This window comes from Hyaloscypha bicolor, assembly GCF_002865645.1.
Source record: "Hyaloscypha bicolor E unplaced genomic scaffold K444scaffold_10, whole genome shotgun sequence".
Classification (NCBI taxonomy): Eukaryota; Fungi; Ascomycota; class Leotiomycetes; order Helotiales; family Hyaloscyphaceae; genus Hyaloscypha; species Hyaloscypha bicolor.
In genome coordinates, this window is record NW_020194512.1 from 2,354,038 (window position 1) to 2,367,085 (window position 13,048).

General features: G+C 44.0%; 5 protein-coding genes across 5 annotated transcripts; all 5 read right to left on the reverse strand.

Moving 5' to 3' along the window:
• Nucleotides 1-968: 968 nt before the first annotated feature.
• On the reverse strand, nt 969-2,057 carry K444DRAFT_606308 (uncharacterized protein). The gene is made up of 2 exons (XM_024878962.1): nt 1,295-2,057; nt 969-1,223 (listed from the first exon to the last, which is right to left on the reverse strand). The coding sequence occupies exon 1, from the start codon at nt 1,900-1,902 to the stop codon at nt 1,318-1,320; it is 585 nt and encodes a 194-aa protein (XP_024744269.1). The 5' UTR covers nt 1,903-2,057; the 3' UTR covers nt 969-1,223; nt 1,295-1,317.
• Nucleotides 2,058-4,228: 2,171 nt separating this feature from the next.
• On the reverse strand, nt 4,229-5,423 carry K444DRAFT_14201 (uncharacterized protein). Its single transcript, XM_024870542.1, has 2 exons — nt 5,026-5,423; nt 4,229-4,964 (listed from the first exon to the last, which is right to left on the reverse strand). Exons 1-2 carry the CDS (start codon nt 5,309-5,311, stop codon nt 4,273-4,275), a joined length of 978 nt encoding a protein of 325 aa, XP_024744270.1. The 5' UTR covers nt 5,312-5,423; the 3' UTR covers nt 4,229-4,272.
• A 112-nt stretch (nt 5,424-5,535) lies between these two features.
• K444DRAFT_623553 (uncharacterized protein) lies at nt 5,536-6,064 on the reverse strand (the record flags this gene model as incomplete). The annotated part of the gene is made up of 2 exons (XM_024882290.1): nt 5,536-5,903; nt 6,049-6,064. 2 exons carry the CDS (start codon nt 6,062-6,064, stop codon nt 5,536-5,538), a joined length of 384 nt encoding a protein of 127 aa, XP_024744271.1.
• A 529-nt stretch (nt 6,065-6,593) lies between these two features.
• On the reverse strand, nt 6,594-8,018 carry K444DRAFT_689992 (uncharacterized protein; the record flags this gene model as incomplete). The annotated part of the gene is made up of 4 exons (XM_024887753.1): nt 6,594-6,938; nt 6,987-7,222; nt 7,514-7,681; nt 7,880-8,018. 4 exons carry the CDS (start codon nt 8,016-8,018, stop codon nt 6,594-6,596), a joined length of 888 nt encoding a protein of 295 aa, XP_024744272.1.
• A 1,803-nt stretch (nt 8,019-9,821) lies between these two features.
• On the reverse strand, nt 9,822-11,952 carry K444DRAFT_689993 (uncharacterized protein; the record flags this gene model as incomplete). The annotated part of the gene is made up of 4 exons (XM_024887754.1): nt 9,822-10,058; nt 10,395-10,712; nt 10,974-11,459; nt 11,905-11,952. The coding sequence occupies 4 exons, from the start codon at nt 11,950-11,952 to the stop codon at nt 9,822-9,824; spliced, it is 1,089 nt and encodes a 362-aa protein (XP_024744273.1).
• Between the last annotated feature and the right edge of the window lie 1,096 nt (nt 11,953-13,048).

The following is a 13,048-nucleotide window of genomic DNA, read 5'->3' on the forward strand; positions in this document are numbered from 1 at the left end:
CCCTTCATTTTCTCAAAGCGCGATTTGATTTCAAGGATACAGTGATCTCAGTGATCTCTTCCTCTATGTATTTACCCAAGTGAGTACTCGCCATGCATCAAAATATGCTGGTCTCAAGTCTCCAGAAGCAATTCCACGCTAACAGCGAGACATGTCAGGGAAGGCCAAGTTTTGATTTGAAGAAACTGGCTCTAATACACGGGTTGTTTCTTCGCGCACAATACAACAGCATGTCTGTAATTATGTATGGCTTGCTGGATCTCAGAGAAGCCGCGAACTTGCGGCAACAGACGCTGAATGTCCAGTTCCACTTGGTCGGAATATTGGAACAAACGGCGATGTGTGATCATAATAAGAGACTCAGGAGGTGTGGGCAAAGGGGCAGGCTTTTGGAGAAGAGTACGAGGCCAAAGATGGCGCAGCGAACGTTCTCTTGCGGCCGACTTGATTCAACAACAGGAACTCAGTGCACATTTTACTCCAAGGGAAGGCCCAACTTGATCCGACACATTGACCGAAAATATAGGAGAAGTTGAACGATGGATTCATTCCATATGGGACTGACAATCATGGCATTCTCCAAAAAGGAACACCTGGAATGACATCAGCCACCACAATTTTCGGCCCTGCCAAGCGTTCAAGAAATGTGCGCCTTCCACTCTGTTACGAGATGGATATCCCGGGGGCCCTCAACGATGGCAAAGGCCAGAGTAAGGGCAGAAAGATAATGTATTCTCTATCGGAGGTAGCTAGCTAAAGTACCTTCCTTCCGCCCCTAGTGGATTATGTAACACACCCCGCCCTCACCCTGGCCCCTGCCAGTCGCACGAGCTGGCCGGACGCTGTAGAAAGGAATGTTTTTTTGAGACTCGACACTCGGGGCGAGTTCTTTTAAAGGGGAGGGGTAATGTGACGGTTTTGCTAACACATGGTTGAAACGCTGATGTCACGTGATAAGGCGCCGGTGTTTGTGGTTTGAGGGTATATATGGTAACTCCTATATCTAACCTCTCCTTATCTATTATTCTAAGAATGAGAGTACTGCATTGATCTGTCTTATCTGAGTGCCTTCGACACAGTATCCCACCATCTTCTTCCCACGAAGAGCGCAAAGAACGCAAGCACAACTCCCAAAATGCTGCATGCGATTGTGATCTTCTCGGTAGAACTTAGTCCACCACCACTATCGCCTTGGCGAGCTCCTGAACTCCCCGCTCCTGGCGCTGGTACTGTCAGCGTCGAATGTATAGTAACCGGCTGAATTGGTGCCTTAGAGATAGTGGAAGTTGCTTACATTTGCGTTAGCACATTCGTACTTTATGTGCAGAGCAAGTTTGCGCGGCTAAGTACCAGGGCAGCGAGCACTGGCACGACCATCATTTTTATAGGCCACTCACTCATGCTTGTTGCCAATGTCGATGAGCCTGAGGTGGATGTCGCGGTGCTGACCACAACTACAGTTGGCGTGCTTCCTGGCGAAACTGGCAGCGTAGTTGTGCCGGCGACTTGATTTGCACTGCTCGAAGTCGGGTAGTTGTTCAGCGTGGCACCATCGATGCCGCAGTATCCGTTGTATAGCGAGACGCCGGCGGATAAGTCTATCTCGTGTGTATTGCACTGCACGTTGATACACGAGGTTAGAATTGACGAGACGGAGCTCTCGAAATCTGTGCGGCAGAAGCAGGAGTCGAGATTATTGCACCCGATGAGACCCAAAACCCCCGCGCAGCATCCGCCGAATCCGTCACCGTCAATGCAATTCTGCACACAAGGCCGTACCGAGGAGAAAGCAGGCGCTAGCTGGAGGGAGACGGTGCCATCAGCGTGGGTCTTGGGAAGGGACGAGAAGTAGGAGAGGAGAAGGCGAGATATGGCCAACGATAGCCTTGTTATAGGGGCCATCTTGTAGCAAGAGGGGCAGGGTTGTTCCCCGAAAATGGGAGGTACGCTCCATAGATATGCCCGCTCCGAATAGTTTGTTTTTCTTGTGCTGCATGTTTTTGATTCTGTGAAAGCCTGGCAGGAAGCCTAGGTGGCTGAACTTTGTTGTTCAATTGGTTTTCTGTGATGTGGCTTGGGGAAGAAAGCTTCACTACTCCAAACTCTGGTGTACGGCTATCTACTGTGGTAAATTTACTAACCCCCTCCCTACATAATTGCCAGCGGCCTCCACCGCCCCAGTTTTCAATGAGGCACGATTTTTAAGTGGTTCAGGGCCTGGTCCGCCATGTTGCACAGGGCAAAATTTGGTCTGTGTATCAAACCAAGGGTGCACGTACCAGTACCTTCGTAGAAGATTCCCGAAGGCTTTCTGCCCTGCCAGCGGCTCCCAACCAGCTTGAAGACACTTTCTCACTGGTTAAATACCCTAGATTCCTACCCGCACCTATACCCAAAACATACCTGCTAGCAATTATTTAGGAGGAGGGGGGGGGACAGTAGTACCGAAAACCCGACTTGTTGTATTTCATTCGTCTTTGTCCTATCACGGTATGAAAATGGTCAGCATTTCTACTCAAAAGAGTAGAACTACTCGTCGGCTGATCCTTACTCTGTTTGGGCGAGCTGGCCCGAACACAGTGAGGAATGGCCTGCGAGTAGACGAACTTCTGAATCTTGTGGCAAATAGACTTGGGGAAAAAAAGATTAAAAAATTCAGACATAAGAACAGGAGTAAAGTGTATCCTCCACGAATTGCCTGCATGCAGAAAACATGTCTCGCGTGTTAGCAAAGTCGGGGTTCTTAAAGGAGCCGATCTAGCCTAATTAGGGTAGCAGCGTCGCTAATACGGAAGGCAAAACTTTGTCTCGCGATCTCATCGACCCCAATAACCACCCTCGGATACAAATGGCAATCTCGGCGACTAATGCGCGGCGATCTGATATTGCTTTGGGTTCGTACGTGTGCTCGCTTCGACCGCAACCTATGATAGCCTTCGTCCGGTGAGACATGTCCAGCGCTAGCAAGGGGGGTGTAGCTGCACGCAAGCCTCATCTCGTTTTACTCTCCCCCCCCTGGTTTAAAGGGCACCCGAGACATTTTGGTGAGTATTTAACAGGGTGCTTGGCGAATAGAAAGTGCTAGAATTTCGAGGCTTCTAGGGCTCAAAGCCTTCTTAGACTTGATCACAGACCAAGTCTTGCTCAGTGCGAGAGGCTGCCTAGGGTGCCCTACCAATCAGAATAAGTGCTTTATACCTTCAACCCACAAAATGGTGGGTCTGCCCTTTAAACCGGGGGGGGGGGATAGTATTACGCTTCAAGAGGCTTGCATGCAGCCACACCCCCCTTGCTAGCGCTGGACATGTCTCACCGGACGAAGGGATACTGTGATTAACAAACTTGATTCTTAGAGGCAGACGAAGGGGAGCCTACCAACAGACTCCCTAAGCGCGCTTAGTTGGTGATCCATTGTGCTCAGAAAGAAGGCGGGTTCCGATGTACAGCCATAACACAATGCAATAATTGCAACAATTCTGCGCCATATCTGATCTAAAGGTTCTGATCGAGACCATCATCTGATACGGCTTTCAACTTGTCGAAATACAGCCTGGCATGTCCAAATTGTCATCAACAAGTCACGGGGGTCCAAATCACGGGGTTCTCGAGGGGCCATGGCTTTCATATGGTCCAACCTTTTATCAACACCCATGAATACATGGAAATTCGTTTCGAACAATAGGCGATTGATCTCATCGAAAATGAACGATGCTTCGGCGGCCAAGCGTTTATCGTGGTCCTTGAAGGATGCAGATGCAAACGCAGAAAGAGTGCTGGAAAGTGGCTTGCATGTGATTGGATACTTGTAGTCTTGGAGGTCGGCTGCTTTGGAAAAGTCGTTTCGACGATTGAAAGGACTAAACTTTGAGCGTTGTTGGGGCCGACCGAAATCGACGTCGTATAGCTTCATGACCTTGTTGATTGCTGCTTCATGTGAGCATAGCCCAGAACCTTGGTATACGGATGCCGAAAAACTCTCTGACACCCATGACAGCAGCTTATCAATTTCTCTAGCTACTGTGCACTCCAGTGTGGTAGCCAGAAGAGCGGCCTGGCAATCTCTCTCGGCTCTTTCCATGGCTAACATCCGCTTTGAATGTTCCTGCAATGGTGCATTTAACATGGTATTTCGCAGCTCGTCAAGACTCTTTTCTGTATCAAGTAGGTCCCAGCGCGCTTCGTGATAGCGAAATAGGTCCTCTCTAATGGCAATCCAGTGGTCGCTAACGACAGGCGCGGGTCTTTTTATTGGCTTCTCCAGCGGCGTTCTGGTCATTTTTGGAAGTTGTTCAAAGATTTCTGACGCTCGTCTTTTGATGGCCTCATAGTAATTGCGACGCTGATAGTGTGCCAGCCACGCGGTGTCATTCGTAAGTTCCGGTATTGCCTCTCAGGCAGATCTAGGCCACACAACCAGTTCTTGTCAAGTGATCGCATTGACATCTTACCATCTAATCTCATCATTTGATGGAAGTTCGGTGTGCATGCTAAATGCAGAGCAATGAGTTCGACAGTTTCGTAACTCCTCAAGGCCGAAGGGACTGGAACTTCAGGAGGTGGGGCTTCGGAAGTACCAATTCCTTGACCTGTCGGTGTGATCGAAGTTTGGGGACCTGGGTTGTTGACTTGGTGGAGCTGGGGATCCAACCAGATCGGGTGGCTAGAACCAATGTTGGAGGTGGTGTCCAAGGACGCAGACCTCTTGCTGCTGGAAAGTAGGGTGGAAGCTCCTGGGACCTTGGGATCATGTCCTCGAACCGTTACGAACGACTTCCCTCCCCTCTGTTCGGCATTGGTTAATTCGTCGTCGGAATTCCCAAAGGTTTCGATATAGTGAGGAGCTTTGCCAGTCTTTCGAGGTTTTGGGTCTTTTGCGCTCTTGACTGGTACGACGGCGTTTCTAGGTCGTTGCTTCAGCTGCTTGATCCAATAGTCTCGCATGGCTACAATGTGTTGCTCTGTTCCTGTCTCTTGAATCAGTATGCAATTCCATAAATGAGACCAACGGTAGTTAAGTGGACTTACGAGTGTATTCGCTAGGCCTCTTCGCTTTGATGTCCTCCAGAATCTTCTTGGCCTGGATTTTGTGCTTAGGAGACACCCAATCATTTTCCAATGCCTCCCAAGGATACCTTTCGACAAATGTTACAGGAACGCCCTCCACCACGTTATGGTCTTTGACATGTTTGATCCATCCTAATCCACTCTTGTCTTCCATTGAGGTCGAACACTGCGTTTCCGTCTTCATCGAGTGCCACGATATCGTTGTTTTTGTGAAAGTCATCTTGCAGGTTAGCACGTCTTGGTGCATCTTGATGAAATTGAACTGGAAAGCCGAACACAATTTGATCCCATGACCTTTTCAAGTCTATCATCTGGTAACGCACCCAGTGCGCACGCTCAAACAGAAACCAATTTTCAACGGGCCTAGTGGAAGAAGCTTGTGGTACGTCGTGGGTTTTACTTTCTTTTGGGGACTGGAGGCAATGTGCACGAAATACGAAACATGACGTCTTGGTTTTTCTTCGGTTTAGTTTAAGCCGTGCTGCTTCGGTTGTTGTGAAATTGTGGAGTTTCAGCAAGAGCTTCGTTCATCATAGAGGCATCTCCATCTGCGTCTTTGGGAACGTTGAAAGAGTAGTTGGAAGTACCAGTATTGGGGTTGTCATCGATATTTCTATCGTTAGTCTCGAGGCTAGCCATGCTGTCGACTTCTGGGCTCGACTCGTTCTGACTTTCTGTATCATCACCTTCGCCTTCCAGGTATTCTCCTCCATACTCGTCCAGATCAGATTCTTCATCGGGCACAAACATTCCTGCTCCCTCCGAGCCAGAATCACGGTTTGCATCGCCATATTCCGCATCCCGCAACGAAGCCCACCTTGTAGATTTCCTAGATGCCACTGGGCTCCGAAGTTTCACTCATTATCATAGTTGAAGTTGAATTGGCCTCAGGGCGGCGTTCGATTCTGCCGAGAGCGTTCTTGTTCTTGTTGTATTAGGCTATGACTTTCCCGAGACGATCCTTCAAGCGTGGATGGAGCACACCGTTGTTTGCCGCCATGGCCGTGTTGATCATAGCCCGGGAGGGTATTGTGCCTGGATTTGCATGTCTCTTTCCCTGCTCAATGAATGCCAAGGCGTCGTGAATAGCTTGATACCAAGGCTGTCGAGAAGGAGGACTATTGGACTAAACCTTCCGTTTGTCAAGCTTCTCGAAGCTAGACTGAGCATCGGGGTCCTTGTCAAGTCTGCCAATGTCGCCCACCAACGAACCCACTCCGTCGTCGTTAATTTCATGTGGCGTGCCATCATTGCTTGAAGTATCACCGGTTATATCCATGTATTCTTCGGGCTGGCCTTTGTTGATGATCTGAGCTATCACGACCCGGAGCGGAAGACCTGAAGGCAATCAGCTCTATTGGGTGTGTATGTAAACGTCTAAAGAGAGAAAGGAAGAGAGGAGCGGGGAGCTCGAGCTAAGTACAGGGTGCCACGCTAGGGCCAGGTCATGTGACGCTGACGTCACAACATCCCCCCTTCAGTAGTAAGAGTTCTCCGAACTCGAGCAAACTAGCTAAAAAACCTCATATCTACCATCCTGTTCCCGTTCCTTCGCTAGCTCCAGTCTGTCCCCAACTACTAGTAGTCTCCTTTCCTTCATCCTGAACAGCTCCAGTCTCCTGTCCATCCTGAACAGCTTGTCCCCAGCCATTGCCTTGTCCTTCAACTTCTTCCTCAGCTTCAACTTCCTCAGGTTCATCCTCAATTTCGAATTCACGGGCTACATGACGGTCCTCAAATGCCTTCGCATTAGTGATTGAGCGGACGTCGAATTCAGGGACATAGGTATAGCCTCTGCTAGCCTCTTGGTTAAAAGAAGAGAACTGAGCTTGCTCAAACCAAGTGACATATTGCTTTCCGGTCTTCTTCTCTTGCTATTGAATACCTTTAATGAATATATTATCTGGAAATTCGATAATAACCTCACTACCAAAGGGAGAAGCAAAGAGACCTTCCTCGCGTGCCGGGATTATAAAGATGGCTTTAATAGAGTCCTTCTTACTATTAAAATCCTCTGTACCGCGAGGAGAGTAATAGAATGACATGTCTGTGATCTCAAGACGTTCTACCTTTTCGGGAATAGCAGGTATATCCTTATAGGATAATTGCTTGACGTAGTTGATTATTATGTCCTCTTGGAGCTTGTTTATTGGAATACCTGGCAGAGATTAAGCTATAATAAATGAGTATTTAATAGTCCTATTAATCTCATTAATACTGAAACCGTGCTCGTCGATTTCCTTGACTTCGTTAATCGTGTCTGGCTTTACAGGATAGTTCGACAAGTTTCCGCGTGTCTGGGGCTTCTTGGGGACGGTACAGTTACGATTACTGTAATTACCTCCGCAGTACTTGCAGGGCTAACGCTTGAGGCAGTACTGAGCCATGTGACCCTTTTCCTTACAGATCTTGCACTTAATAAATGGGCATGCGTCTCCTCGGTGCTCACAGGAGTTACATTTCTTGTAGCCGCTAATCTCGAATTTGAGGTGCTTTGTGGAACCGCATCGTCTATAGCTCTTTCTATTAAGAAGGTTTCCGTTAGCATCCTTCTTAACTTGTGGGCGTAAGGCTTCGTTCTTTGGATCCTTGTATTTACGGGCATTATGACCTCGTTCTAGACAGTTCCAGTATTAAGGGGGCAGGTAATCCTTGTCAGAAACGGTGCAAGTGCTCTTGGTGTGACCCTTCTGGCCGCATTGGAAACACTCCGATGTATCTGGGGCTTGGAGCTTAATATAGACTCCTTGAGTCTTAGTCATTTCTATGAGTATCTTGATATTCCTAATATGCGATCTGAATATCTCAAACTCACTATTAAGGTTATAGTTTTCATAAGCTAAAGCGCCGTCTGGGATAATAATTGCAAGACTATTGTGGTATCTAGTAATTTCAATGAGTAATCGACGGGGTTCCGTGCCAAATTCAGTCAGATAGTAAGCATTTGGCAGCATTAGGAAAACACTGTTTTGACTAATGCCTTATATAACTTTAGAGACAAGGGCATTGCAGTTCTTTAGGCCGCGGTGGTTGATTTCTGTCTGAATTATTATAGCCTCTGCCTTGTAAGGACTAATAAATGCGAAGGACATGCCCTTATTAGCGGTGTATTTGTCTAATTAAAGCATATATTAAGCTTCCTCCATAAGTTCGATTACGAAGTACTGAGTGGCCGGATTATATATGGAGTTATTACCGGATTTAATAAAACTCTTTGATTTCTTAACGACGACTACGGCGAAGTTGTGTGGAATGCCAAGCTTCTTATTAAATAATTCCTTGAAGAATAGCACGTTCGGTAAAGAAGTAACCGTCTTAATAGCATTAACTATCTGGCCATGGTAAAAGGTATAATTAATGAAGTTCGTAAGTATTAGGGTGTTTATACGGAACTGCTTATTAAGGAATATGCCGTGTAAGGTTATTTGGCCGGTTTTTATTAAGATTAGTATAGTCTCAGCCTTATAGAACATGTTCTAGTATTCGGGATTAGTAGCGGATTTAAAGAAGACTTTTATTTAAATAGGATCTCCGTTATTAATTATAAAACCGATAATTCTATAGGCACCGATAAGTGCACAGGTCATAGCAGGGGTGCGCTTTCTGCCTTTATCGAGAACTATGACTATATAGAAAGGAACTACTTGCTATGCTATAGTTCGCAAGGCTTGTCCGGATATGGCAACTACTGTATTGGCACTACCCAAGGTGTCCTTACATAGTTACTTACGACTAGCACGGACGAGAGCTCAATTAACCATATTATTATCCGGGTTCTTTCGGATATACTTTAACTTCTCTAGTAGCGCCGCATATTACTAGTTAGAGTCACGTTCCGTATTGGCCTTAAACCACATGGCCTTATAGAGAGTAAGGTTCTTGACAGATTCTGTAAAACGCTTATTACTAACCTTGCGAGTCTCATTAGTGGATTTGGTAATGTTATAGAGGTAACGTGTAGTAATAAATATCTCGGTCTCCTTATTATTATCGTGAAAGTTATTAATAAAGTATGGCTTTAATATCTTCGTATTAAACTTCGTATTCTCAGTTAGCAAAGAACCGAGACGAATAATAGTGCCTTTAATATTATAATGCTTTAGCTCCTTAGTTAGTTCCAAAGCAAGATAATTGACTCTAATATTCGTTTCCTGGATAATTAAGGCATTAAACTTCTTAGTGCGCTTCTCCTGAATATTCTTTGCAATTATTATAGCTACTAGTAGCATGCTAATTCTTGACTTCGCTAATACTACTACTCCTTGAATACGTAAGTAAGCATAATAAATATTAGATGCGCTATTAATAAGGGAGTCTTTTTGCTAATCTGAGAGCTTATTACATATCTTTTCCTAGTTCTTTGGAGCATAATTATTAAAGAAATTAATAACTAGGTATTCTAAGGTATTATTAAAAGCAAGGAAATACTTGGTAAGATGCGCGTTTGCTAGGGCCGTATTTGGATCTGACTTAAGCTAGAAGAATTTGTTTAGATTATGAATAAGATCCCGATATGTCCTATTAGAATAACTGGGCTTAATAGAGATACCGAATTTTGGTGCTTTACTAAATTTAATACGTAGATACTCAAGATTACGAAAATTAGTCTTGTGGCTTGGAATTTCGGTATCTACTCAATATTCGTAGCCTTTAGGGCCTCGGAAGCGGAAATCGGGTCTATGGAAAATAATAATGGGTAGACTATTTACTAGAGTATACTTGTTTATTTATTAAATAATTCCCATTCATGTTTATAGCTAGCGTAGCTCTTCTTTAGCTATGGCTTCTGTAGAGATCTCCCGACGGACCTCGGCTGCTTCTTGTGTATTGTTATTGAAATCCTCACGGAAGGTGCCATTATTATTGAAATCTTGAGGGAATATACGTGGGCGCTTAGTATTTTTGCCTGTGTATTCTGGGCAGTCGGGGACGTCGAATGGAATGCGGATACGAACTATGTTACCTGCCTTAGGACGATTAAGCTTTGAGTTCTTCTAATTAATATATAGTAAGTATATCTTAGGAAGATTATTATTGAAGTTATTATTCTTAAAGGAAGTTCCAGGCAAGGCTATAAAAGAGATATTAAATAACGTAGCCTTCTACTTAGTATAATGGCCCTTGGAGAGATTATGCTTGCAGGTAATAGCGTAGATTTGATATATATGAGTCTCTAGTTAGTCTTGCCAAGTAGTCTTATTTATAATAACCTAGCCTTTCTTAGAGACAGGAGGGAATTCGTGGGGACAGAGGATATTTCCGATTATTAATAACTACTTGTTCGGAGAGTTCTTTACCTAAGCCTTGAGAGGATTAAGAGCCTTATCTACGAGAATCTTATTCTTGAGCTTTCCGAATATCTTTATTCTATAAGCGGCATTATTAATAACTAGGAAGAACGTGAATATGGGTTCTTTCTGCCGCTTAGTAGAGAGGATCTCCTTAGAGAGGGATTTGAGGTATTTCGAGTAATCGCGCGTATTCATGTATGGGATATTGGTACCGGTGGCGTTTAGCTTCTTTATGTGAAATATGATATATGCCTTATCCGTAGCGTCGAAATAGTTATTAGCCTTTGGGTTAGTGGTTTGGTAGCCAAAAGCTTCTGGTAAGGGGCCGTATTTGGCGGCGTGGACGATCGTGAAAGCCTTAATATTAAGAGAGCTAATATTAATCTTGAGAGTGTGACTGTGGATACCGCGAGGATTGACCTTTTTAGAAGGCTTCGTGTTTGGCGGGTCGATAGCGCGAGTGCTGGTCTAGCTTATGGAAAGCTGACCGCGGAAATACTCCTGTTCGAATATTAGTATAATGAATGCGACCGGTGAGAGTCTGCTATTATTACTACTTAAATTGGCCTGGTATGGTTGATTAAAGGTCTTTCCGTTAAATATGATACATGTAGAGACCTTAGGGATGACCTCGTGAACTAGCGTAATACGTGCCGGTGGCTCAGGTTTGGTTATGGTAATCGGAATGATAGGAACGGTAGTGCTTTTAGCTAGAGTGGCTATAGTAGCGGGAGCGGTAGTACCTTTAGCTAGAGCTTTAATGGTATTGGCGGTAGGAGCTTTAATAACTTTGGCAGTAGGAGCTTTGATGACTTTGGCGGTGGGAGCTTCGATGACTTTGGCGGTAGGAGCTTCGATAACTTCGGCGGTAGGAGCTTCGATAACTTCGGCGGTGGGAGCTTTGATGACTTTGGTAGTAGAAGCTTCGATGACTTCGGTGGCGGGATCTTTGATAGCTTTAATGACTTCGGTAACGGGATCTTTAATAGCTTTAATGACTTCGGTGGCGTCTTTAAAGATATAGTTATCCTGAGCTTCTATAAGCGCGTTGGCGATATTAGTGGGGGATCGAGAGTCTATAGTGGAATTAATTAGATAAGGGAACTTGAATAGCTAAGTAAGGGGAAATGATTCGTTTAAATAGTTAGTGGATTAATAAGGTTACGATTATGATTATAATTACGAATATATAGTATTAAGAAAAATTTTTGGTAATGAGATATTTATGCGAGCACTTCTCAAGGTAAATCGGGAAGCGGGATAAGGTAAATTAATAGTGATTTACCTTTATAATATGACGGAAGCGATTTGTGATTACGAAAACTTCTAAAAAAGATATTAAAAAAGTAGTATAAGGAACCTAATAGTACTCTTCTAGTATTTCGAGGTTAGTTAATGTGTAGATGCCATCTCCTTGCGCTAGGTATTATTGTCGTAGTTTAATATTATTGCGGATAAAGGTTAGTTTAATATCTTTATGGACAGGTAATATTAGTAGCGGTATCTTTGCTCGGATTCGAACATATTAAGTAACTGCGGGACTTCTTACCGTAATAAGGTTTCTGGCTCCCATATCGTGTCTTAATAGTCTAGCCATTTGATCTTATAGAATGCTACTTGTTTTCTAATATCTAGGACCTTTCTTATTTCCTTATCCATAATCTTCTCGATTATATAGCGCTTCTCTCCTTTAATAGTAATATGTTCAGGCTCTGGCCATAGATACTTATACGGATTAGGTAAGGCTAGTTCGAGGAATTCGACTAATATAACTAGGTATATTCCCGTAAGCCATTCCGGAAGCTCGATTTTAAATAAGAGATCTCCCTTATAGCGCTCCAGGATTTAAAAGGGGCCTATTTTATTAAAAGAGAGCTTGGTTTAATTCTATAGATAGTAATTCTTTTCATGCTTCTTGCTAATCCTGAGGTATGCGAGCTCTCCGAATTTTGGCGGCGTGTGGTTTGCGTTATAGTAGATCTTTATTCTGGCCTGAGTAATAGCGACCGCGTCTATAGCTTTGTCCCGGATATTCTTTCGGTTCTGTAAGAAATTATCTATATTTATAGTAGTCTTGCCAAAAGCTATCTTAGCTTCCCTACTATAGAGAATGGAAAATGGCGTAATACTACTTGAGGCATTAATAGTACTATTTATGGAAAGCTATACCCATAGTATAATATTTTCCTAACCGGATTAATTATATTAATTACTAAGGGCGTATTATATGGCATGGATAAAGGTTTGGATTATATGCTTAGCTTATTTATTTACGGGAGAATAATATATAGCCGTAAATACTAGATTCGTACGGGATAGCTAGAAAAGCCTAGTCTAGAATACTAATATGAACTTGGAATCTCAATCGGAAATAATAGTATCTGGCAATCCCTAATTACGGAAAATATGCTCAAAGTACTTTTCTGCCCAGGCTTCCGCTATATCCGTTTTCTTCCTAATAAGGTAGCGGATAAATTTGGAGCATTTGTCTATAATTAGTAAGGCTTTATTATTCCCGTTCTTGAATATAGGGAGACCATTTACGAAATCGAGACATAATACTAATAGTGGTATCTTTAGATACTTGATAGGCTATAGGGATCCTCACGGTCGAATTCGAGAGGGCTTTGCTTGGGAATATACTAGATAATTCGAGGCATATTTGAGGATTTCCTTCTTTATTCTTGGGAAGA